At 45.2% G+C, this 10,661-nt stretch overlaps 1 protein-coding gene across 1 annotated transcript in view; it reads left to right on the top strand.

The window, feature by feature from the left end:
- The first annotated feature begins 2,774 nt into the window (after nt 1-2,774).
- The window catches only part of IGF2R (insulin like growth factor 2 receptor), a 131,478-nt gene continuing 123,591 nt past the window's right edge, over nt 2,775-10,661 (top strand). Inside the window, exon 1 of the mRNA XM_025381933.1 lies at nt 2,775-3,134. Coding sequence (XP_025237718.1) covers nt 2,986-3,134 — 149 coding nt within the window. The 5' untranslated portion in view covers nt 2,775-2,985. The remainder of the gene's footprint in view (nt 3,135-10,661) is intronic.

The raw sequence follows: 10,661 nt of genomic DNA, 5'->3' as shown, positions 1-10,661 counted from the left end.
AGGACCCACGAATTGGCATTTCTAACAAGCTGGCAGGTGACACAAAAGTTGCTTGTCTAAGGACCACACTTTTGAAAACCACTGATCTAGAAGAGAGGTTGGCAAACTTTTTCTGCAAGCTTTTTCTGCGGAGAGTCATATGGCAAAATACGTTAGGATTTTCAAGTCATACAGTCTCTGTTGCAACTACTCAACTGTGTCATTGCAGGCAAAAGCAGCCATAGATAATACATAAACACATGGGTGTGGCCGTATTCCCACAAAACTTTATTTACCAAACAGCTGCCTTACCACATTTGACCCACAGGTTATTGCTTGCTATGAGGATCTACAATAGCACTTCCACTTTTTTTTTTGTTTTTTGGAGGAGAGTTTTTTTCAGAGTATTAATATTTTGCAATAGTCCAGTTCAGTTTTCTTGTCATATGTTTCACAATTTGAAGTTGATTGTTTTGTCTTAATTAAAGTTAAACTTGGCAAGACTACTTGTGATAGTGTATATGGTAGGGAATAACTGTGAAAGACTTTGAAATGGACCCAAAATATTAGTGGTCAACTGTAATGGAATGCTAGTTGTTGTCTAGTACACTCCTTCGTGTTATCTGATTCTATGGGGTCTTGTGCCTGCCATTGTCTTTGAGGTATTTTACAACTCTGTAACTTGTAGAATAGTGATGGTAATATATATGATTTTTGTCTTTAGAAATGCAAATTGTGTCCATTGGGTATGCAGCTGTTTTTTGACCTATGGCTACTGACCAGTTTTCCAACTATAGGCAATCTTTCAGCATTCCTAACTGCCTGAATATTTGTTGGATTCTCTTTGGCTTTTCCTTTGAACCAGCTGTGACATGTTACTGGTTCTCACATTAATGAATGAACTAAGGAATACCTTTGATACATGTTCATTCCACATCTGAGTTATGATTATACCATCTTTTAAATATTACCCTTTTGCATTTTTTATTGCATCACTTTAGAAAGCAGAAAATGATAGTTTTTAAAAAATTGGTGATACTAGCTTTAATCATTTCATTAAGGTGGTTCTAACAGATCTTTCCATTGTGAAGATGTATTTTGTCTTTTTTAAGGAAATATACTTTGAAGGTGATACTTTGAGACAAAGAGAATATTCTGTTTCACAATAATTTTTCATCAGATGGTTTTAGTATTTACTGATGGTCCTTGCCTGTATCCATTATAACACTGGAGTTGCAAAACGCAAACCTTTTTCGTTTTCTTTTTTTTTTTTTGAGACGGAGTCTCGCTCTATTTCCCAGGCTGGAGTGCAGTGGCGCTATCTCGGCTCACTACAACCTCTGCCTCCCGGGTTCAAGCAATTCTCCTATCTCCCGTGTAGCTGGGACTACAGGCGCGTGCCACCACTCCCGGCTAATTTTTTGTATTTTTAGTAGAGATGGGATTTCACCAGGTTAGCCAGGATGGTCTCGATCCCCTGACCTTGTGATCCTCCCGCCTCGGCCTCCCAAAAGTGCTGGGATTACAGGCATGAGCCACTGCGCCCGACCACCACAAACCCTTTTTCGATGTCCACAGTTCACACCTGAGCTCTCCCTTTGAATCACTACAACACTTCCCTTTCTTGGGCAATATATGAATAGCACGGCGGTTAGGTCACAGGCCTGTGACCGGCTTGGGTTCAAACCCCGGCTTTTTCACTTACTACCTGCAAGACTTACTAGTTATTTAATTTCTCCATTCCTCACTTTCCCTATCGGCAAAACGGGTGCAATAAAGGCACCCCTCTCAGAGGACTGTTAGGATTAAATTAGCTAAATTACAGTGTCAGAACACTTCAGTACTGGGTACATAATTACTTGCTCAAGAAATGTTAGCTATTATTGGGTCATGATTATTTATATGTGTTTGAATTCCAGCTTTACCACATCCCAGAGTGTCTTTGAGTGAGTTACTCAATATCCGTGTGCCTCAATTCCTCATCTATAAGAAGGTTCCCATCTCATAGGTTTTTAAAGATTCATGCTTACATGCTTAGCAATGTCTGGTATGGAATAAGCACTAAAAAAGATGAGCTTTTATGATGATGATGATTACTCTTTTCAATCATGATTATTTTGTATCTTTGCTCTGAAAGAAAGTGAATTTTTTAAATTCAAGACTTTTAGATTCATCGTACTACTTTCATTGTGGCTAGCTCATGGCCATCCACATAGTGAATTAATAAAGCTTTGTTGAGTGGCACTTGCTTGACAGCGACACTTTTGTCCACTCTTTCACCTTGCTGTATTTGTGCTGCCTTCCTTGCTGTAGGAAGCCCATGCTTGGGCAATAACATTCCCACAGAAGGTCTGAGAGGCTCTGATGGGCCAAGGTTGTAAACCCCCATGATGTGACTCGATGGGCAGTTAAAGTGTGTTCCCACCCCCCACGGATCCGCTGCCACGAGACTGTGCGAAGGCATTTACCTCCATGGCACTTTGATCCAAGTTCCCTATTTTCCCCTACCCGTCGGTCGAGGTTGGGAACAGTTGCTGCAAGCTGGGAAGCACCCGCCACGATCCAGCAGGGCGCGGTGGGAGGGGAAACTGAGGCCCGGCCAGGCACCCGCGCCTCACCCATCCCGCCGAGAAGCTCAGGCCCCGGGAGGCACCTGGCGCCTGCGCCCCGCCCGCGTCGCTTCCTGTCCCGCGCGTGCTGCGCTCACGTGACCCGGGCCTGGGAGGAGCCGGGGCGGGCGGGGGTCACCTGAACAAGGGAGTCACGTGAGCGGGGGGCGGGGGTGGGGGGCGGTGCCGGGCGGCTGTCACGTGACGCGATTCCGGGGCCGCCGCTGCCGCTGTCGCTGTCGCCGAGCCCAGTCGAGCCGCGCTCACCTCGGGCTCCAGCTCCGGCTCCGTCTCCACCTCTGCCTTTGCCCTGGCGGCGCGACCCCGTCCCGGGCGCGGCCCCCAGCAGTCGCGCGCCATCAACCTGGCGCCCGCCGTGCAGCCTGGGCCCGGCGCGATGGGGGCCGCCGCCGGCCGGAGCTCCCACCTGGGGCCCGCGCCCGCCGGCCGCCCGCAGCGCTCTCTGCTCCTGCTGCAGCTGCTGCTGCTCGTCGCGGCACCGGGGGCCACGCAGGCCGAGGCCGCCCCGTTCCCCGAGCTGTGCAGGTGGGTGGCCCACCCGGACGCAGGCTCCGCTCGCGGTGCCCGGGGCGAACGGCCGGCGTGGGGGGCGGGGAGCGCTCGAGGAGCTCCTGGGGTCTCCAGGTCGCCTCCGGTCCGCGCCGGGTCCGTCCCGTTCCCAAGGGAAAGTTGCCTGCGTGGTGTCCGGGAGCCCCACCGGGTCCCGTGCGCGGGCGGGGGGCGCGGGGGGCGCGGGGGCACACGCGGTCCTGGCGTTCCTGGAGTCCCGCGGCCGGCCACTTGTGGCTGTCACTGAGTCGGGGGCGGCTTTGTGCGGAGTGGCCGCCCCCGGCCCTCGGGGTCGGCGGCTGCCCTCGCGCGGCCGGGTGTCCGGGAAAGTTGGAGGCAGGAACTCCACTTCGCTTTGTTCCCGCTGCGCGTTTGCATCAGAGTTTCGCCAGCGGGGCACCGTGAGGCCCCTTGGTGTGGAGAGGCTCACCGGGGCGTCGGAGCCCGCAGGAATGGTCCTGGAGTTGAGTGTTTGTGGTTTCATTTGCTGATTGATTTCCCCCCGTGGGCTCATTTTCTCTTTAAAGTAGTTTTTTTGGTTTGTTTGTTTTTTTAGCAGGCGGTGACTTTTGTCTTCTTTAGATTGGGGGCAGGGGGGTGTCCTCCAGTGTGAGCTCTCAAGACTTGACCCTTCACTTCTCTGAGCCCAACTTCCTGCCTCGTTGCTCACATGATGTCATTGTCTCCGGGGCGGATTATTCTAGTGGATCTTGCTCTGGGAACCATGATTGTATAACCCATCAGTCCCCTCGAGGGCTGTGCATGTCCCGCAGCTGCCAGCAGTCCAGGACCTGGGGAACTTCGAATTTCAGGAATTTTCTGACCATTCTTTTCTGGAATGTTTAGGATGATGGAAAATTCAGCTTTTATTTACTTTTTTTAAACTTTGGTAAAAAGGAAACAAGATGAAAAGTTCTGAACAGACAAGTTTCTCCCTTGGCAATAACAAGTTGCTTTTCAGAATGAAACAAAGTTGAGCCTACTTTGGGCTGAACGTGGCGTTTGTAGGGTTTATGGGGGTTCTTATTTTTCCTTTGCATCAGAGAGAGTTTTATTAGCACCCCTGTGTTCAGAACATGCAGAAATTATTCTAAGGAGGGTGAGGCTGATCTCACAATAGAAACTCTTTGGAAAGGCCCGTATTTTTTATTCTCGCTTTTTTGGAAGGGGAAGGGTGGATGGAGGGAGAGTTTGTGACAGTGTAGTTTATAGACCAGTTAGCTACCCTAAGATACACAGTTACTCCAGTAACTAGCATGATACAGAGAAATGGTGGCAACTTAAACCAGCTCAGGCTGAGACCAACATTTGGAGGAAGGCATTTTGGAATACTGGCTTCTGTGACCAAAAATAAGTTAACTCGCCTGGGCGTGGTGGCTCATGCCTGGAATCCAGCACTTTGGAAGGCCGGGGTGGGCGGGTCACTTGAGTCCAGGAGTTGGAGGCCAACCTGGGCAACATGGCGAAACCCCGTCTCTACAAAAAATATGAAAATGAGGGCCGGGCGCGGTGGCACACTCCTGTACTCCCAGCTAAGGGAGGCTGAGGTGGTAGGATAGCGTTAGCCTCGGAGGTCGAGGCTGCAGTGAGTTGTGATCGAGTCGAGTTGCGCTCTAGTCTGGGCGACAGAGCAAGGCCCTGTATTAAAAATAAAGAAATAAATACAATGAGAAATTAACCCAGCTGACTTAGTGAGGTTGAAGTCTTGGTCCTGTTAACAAATTGAAATTTGTTTCTTCACAGTTAAGATTAAGGTTGGCTTCAAGGTCAGACTGATGATACTTTGGCGGATTAATGGGGCCCTTACTTTTGCATTAGTTTAGTCATGGCAGTGTCTTGAACCTGTGTTCACGAACCTCGTCTCCAGGTGGAACACGATCTCTTGGTCCAGTAGGAGTGGACTTTGTATCTTGACGTTTTTCTGGCCACTGTCACATGTGGGCATACTTAGCAAATGCTGAAGAGGTTTCTGAGGTTGATATGCGTTGTGAATGTAATAAGATGTGCCCTTTGTAGTCTTAGAATACCTTCAAAGTTGCGTGTAATTTTTCTGCCAGATTTTCTTAGGACAGCAAACCTGCCAGTCATTTCAGAGATGGATTTTCACCCACCTCTTTCCCTGTTACTTCCCTGTAGTTGCACATGCAGACTTCTTCATAGCCACTTGCAGTCTCTACTTTAAACCCAACGTGTGCAAAGTGAACTTCCTGTCTGTGCCTGTTTTATAATTTTTTGAAGCAGGGTCTCACGGCGTTGACCGGGTGTGAGTGCAGTGGTGCAGTCTAGCTCACTGCAGTCGTGAATTCCTGGGCTCAGGCAGTCCTTCCGCCTCAGCCTTCTGTGTAGCTGGGATTACAGGTGCACGCCACCCCGCTTGGCTTATTATTATTATTTTTTAAATTTTTAATAGAGATGAGGTCTTGGTGTGTTGCCCAGGCTGGCCTTGAACTCCTGTCCTCAAGCAATCTTCCTGTCTCAGCCTCTCAAAGTGTTGGGATTACAGGCGTGAGCCACCATGTCTGGTTTATATGCCTGTTTTAAATTGATACCTCTCCTTAAATACTTTTTGAAAACTTTTTTTTCTTGGGACAGGGGAGGTGTCAGTCATCTGTACTTTTATGAGATAAAATTGGCTAAAATTTCCTTAAATGTAGCATGTAGTTGAGGAATAGGAAAGTAAGTCGATTTTCTTTTTTAATTTGATACAAAAAATTCTACGAAGTGTCACCAAAGTGTGATGTGTTAAGCTACATTTTAATTTTGTTCCTGGGCATCAGTTTGCTGAAGTGTGAATAATTCTGCCAGGTCTCCAGTGTGAGCATGAAAAGTCGAGTCCTACAAATGTCCCCATTTGTTTTTGCTGCTCGGTCACATGGAGGCAGTCCCAAATGTACAGAAGGATCACATTCCAAATGTTTGTCTATTGATCGTTTCAAATGTGGAATGCGTTTTTCCATTGATAGTATTCTTGTTCATTGTTGTATGGTCCCCAGAAAGTCATTATCCTTGCAAAGGTTTTGGAGCGCCCAGACACCATATGGCTTTAACAGAATTCTAGCCGTAAATTCTCATTGTCTCTAAAAGATGGAGTTGGATTTCCAGGAAAACAACCTCTCCTCCCAAGCCCAGCTCTCTAGAATCTAGAGAGAATATTTTTCTTCTGCAGTCGCTTAGACCAACAAGAGGGACATCCGGGCCTGCTTCAGGGGTGCCTGCCAGGCACCTTGTGGGGGCAAAGCGTCAAGGTGACCTTTGGCTCTAAGCACTCCTGGGATGGGGTGCAGTTCCTGGTGCAGTTAGTAATTGGGAGGGATGAAGGAGACAGCACCGTTTCAGCAGCAGCTTTCACTGTGTCCACGCATGTGGAGGGGCCTGTCCTCTGTGAGTTATGCATGGAACAGTCAGGCACGACAAAGGCAAGTTTCCCCAAGTGTATCTGGCTTGAAGCAGTGCTTTAAATAAGTGCTTGGTTTTTGGAGAGACTCAGCAAAGTGTTAACTGTCAAGTGGATTACTGTGCCAGGTGATCCCTGTGCTGAGTTAGAAGTTAATGATTCTTATGTAGGTATTTCTTGGGAGGTGATATGCTAGTACAAAGTTAGTAGAAAATGTGTTTCCTGAGGCTAGTGTGATAGGCTGTGGGACTGGCCTGTGGAGAAAACTTGGGGCAGGAAGGAGTGTCTGAAGGTCAGTGGGGGCAGGAACAATAGAGCAAGAAGAGAGGGCATTCAGGAGGAGAGGAGCAGAGGCCAGGCCATGCAAAACCAGCAACAGTGTCTAAAGTGACCTCAGCTTGTCAGTAGCTTTACTTATTACCATATGCTTTAAACTTTGTAAAATGTCATATTATATACGTAATACGCACGTTTCCAGCCTTTAGTTAGGCATTAAGATGCTTAATGGGTGAGGTCTTAACAGTGTGCATTAATGATAAAATAATGCATTGGGATGGCCAGATTTAGGTAGTTAAGAACTTTAAAATTTATACAGAACAAGTTTTCCCCAAATTGTTTAGGTATAAATGCTAGAAAGTTTTTACTATGTTGAGGACAAGAGAATAATGAAGCCAGCTGGGAGTTGAGGTTGGTTTAGTTACTGTCTCTAAGGAGATTTTTTTTTCCCCTGTAATTTTTCCAAAGGAACAATGCTTATATGTCTAATTTGGGCCACATGTTAAACCTGGATCACATCCATTTGTGTGTGTGCATTTCTTTCAATGATAAGTGTATGTGGATGCCTAAGGTTGTTAATTATGGTTACATTAGATCTCATGGATTAATTCTCAGAACGGCATCCTGGCAGATTCCCAGGAAATGAGTGCCTGAGTTGGGCCTCATATCTTTTATCAGCATTTCATAGAGAGAGAGATTTTTAAAAGATGGGGCTGAGAGAAATAATTGAGATGTTCCCTTCTCTATTTTGATCTTGGTATATGAACTATTGTATTGGGAAGAGAGTTGAGCAGGCTCTAGAACTGAGCCTAGTGGCAGAGAGCAGCTCATCACTTTGAGGTGCTGTTCTTTTTCTTCTTCCTTTTCTTCTTTTGATTGTCCTAGCCATGGACAGTTCTTGCTAATGCCCTAGCTGGTCGTGAATGGTGTGTGAGGAGGTGGACGTGGCTGTTTGACTTTATGGGAACCGCCAAACTGTAATGCCGAATTACCATTTTGCAATTCCACCAGTGATGTATGAGAGTTCCAGTTCTACATCCTTGTCAACACCTGCCAGTCTTAATTTTAGCCTTTCAAGTGGAGTTGTAGTGGTATCTCAGTGTGGTTTCAGTTTTCATCTCTCTGCTGACTCATCAAGTTGAGCAAGAAAGGAATATCTTTTCTTGTATTTATTGGAGTCCTGGGTGATGTTCACCATCATCACGTGCTTACTGTTGGGTATTTTTTGCAGCATCCTTTAAAAATCATATTTTGCCCGTTTTACCCCTTAAAAATTGTTTTTGGGGTCTTCTCCTTATTGAGTTGTAAGAGTTCCTCATGTCTTCTGGGTACAAGTTCTTTCTCAGATATGAGTAAGGTGTGAGTAGTATGAGTATTTTCTCTTAGTCTTTGCTTTGCCTTTAAATTTTCACAGTGATATCCTTTGAAGAACAGATTTTTAAAAAATTTGATGGACTGTAACTCTTTGTGGTTTGTGCTTTTGGTAGCTTAAGGAATCAACCCTAGAACTAGTAACACTTGACCTGGGGAATTTTTTGAGGACTGTCCTGGGCATTGTAGGATGTCAGCCAGCATTCCTGGCCTCTACCCACTAGATACCAAGACTACACTCCACCACTCCCTCTCCCCCAGTGGTGACAAATAAAAATGTCTCCAGACATATCAAAGGCCCTGGAGGGGAGGGGGCAAAATCACACCCAATTCAGAACCACTGGCCTACCCCAAGGTCTCAAAGATTTTTTCCTATGACTGCCCCTAGAAGTTTTATAGTTTTAACTGTGATTCCTTAACTCTAGGATCAATTTTTTAAATTTAATTTTTATATATGATGTTTCCAGAAAACTCAAACCATATTTTTCCTTTGCTGTCATTCCATGACAACAGTCATTAACACAGAAGACTTTTGTGATCAAATGTGTGGTGGTTTTTCCCCGGGCACCAAGCAGTGACCCCTGGCCGATTCAATTCCCGACCCTGTGTACCTGGAGATAGTGTCAGATGCCACAGGTTTGGGGCTCAGTTCCCAAGACTGCTCCCCAACCCACACCAGTCGCAAGTCCAGGCCTCGGGAACTTCTGACCAACTGGCTTCAATTTGGGGTTCCCACAGTGCCTCTTTGGGTCTGATTAATTTGCTAGAGTGACTCACAGAACTTAGGAAACACTAAACATAAGCTGATGATTGGCAGTTTATAAGGATATTACAATGGATACGGATGAAGAGGTGTATAGGGTGAGGTATGGGGGAAGGGGGGTGCGGAGCCTCCGTGACCTCCCTGGCTCACTGCCCTCCAGGAACTGCCGTGCATTCAACGATTTGGAAGCTCCCCCAACCCAGTTTTTATGGAAGCTTTAGGAGGTCAGCATTTCTTCTCCCAGGGTATAGGGTGGGACCCTCACTGGGGAGGATCTTAAGACCCACAGTCTGAAAGTGGGGAAGATGAGAGTCCTGCCTTGGGGCAGGTGGAAGGAGGGGCAGGTGGAGAGATTGTTTCCTGAGGCCTGACATGCCCGACATTATAACAAAAGACCATAACAAAAGACCGACACAAGGACTGCGGGAGTTAGGAGCCAGGAACCAGATTGGGAAAAAATACATACATACATACATATATGTGTATACACGCACACATACATATGTAAATAACGCCACAAAAAGGGTGAAAGTTCATTTTTTTTCCATGAATATATCCAGTTCTGTTTACTAATACTTTATGACATGTGCTTACAGCTCTGTTTTTAAGTGAGATTGGGCTACAGTTTTTTTGCTCTGCCGTTCTTGACAGATTTTGTTATCAATAATATGTTTGCTTTGTGGAAGGAGCTAGTTAGCTTTTAGTATTTTCGTATGTGGTGAAACAGTTTGTATATAAGATGGACATTTTCTGTTTCTTAAAGTTTGGTAGAACTCACCAGTAAAACTATCTGGGCCTGGTGCTCTTAGGTGGAATATCATTGGGGAGGACTTTTGATTATGGTTTCAGTTTTATCTAGTTTATTTTTCTATTCAGATTTTCTACTTTTTCTTGGGCCAATTTTGGTAATCTCTGTTTTCCTAGAAAATTGTCATTGTAATTATGTATTCATATATAAATAAGTAGCATGCTACTGTCATATTTTTGATATTCTATAGCTCTAGGTAAATTTTAAAAATTCCTAATGTTTACTTATGTACTTTTTTTCCTTAATTATATTTACTAAAGACGTATTTACCTTTTTAAAGTCTTTGCAAAAGAACTAGTGTTTTGTTTTCTCATCATCTTTTCACCATTTATTTGCAATTTTATTAATTTATCCACTCAGTAACTTCTACATCATTTTCCTGTTTCTAGTTTGAATTGAATGCTTAGCTCTTTTATTTTAAATCATTTTGCATAATTAAGAAATATATTTAAAGCTTCATGTTTCTTTCTGTGGAGTACCATACCGCTCTCATGGATTCTGATACTTTTTTTTTTTTTTTTTTCCATATTTCAATTCTGTGTATTTCCTTTTTGGACTCAAAAGTTCTATCTGTTTCAACTTCCTGGACTCACTAAATTTTTAGATTTTTATTTTTTTCAGATCAATAAACTTTGGGGGTTTTTAATTTAGGTTTTCCATTGTGCTGGTAAATGTGGTGGCACTTACTGACATTTCCCTTGTGGCCTAACACCTAGTCAAGTTGGGAGTGTATTATGTGTTTGGAAAAAATGTTCTCTGTTTGGGTCAAAGTTACTCATGGTGCTGTTCAGCTTTTCTTTGCCCTAACTCTTCTTTGGTTTGTCTGTTGCTTTTATTATTTGTATCTGGCTGCCGCTGTGGACAGGCACGTAGACAGATACCGGTTGCTGC

This window comes from Theropithecus gelada, chromosome 4 (assembly GCF_003255815.1).
Source record: "Theropithecus gelada isolate Dixy chromosome 4, Tgel_1.0, whole genome shotgun sequence".
NCBI classification, from domain to species: Eukaryota; Metazoa; Chordata; class Mammalia; order Primates; family Cercopithecidae; genus Theropithecus; species Theropithecus gelada.
This window is presented reverse-complemented; position numbering and strand designations above follow the sequence as displayed.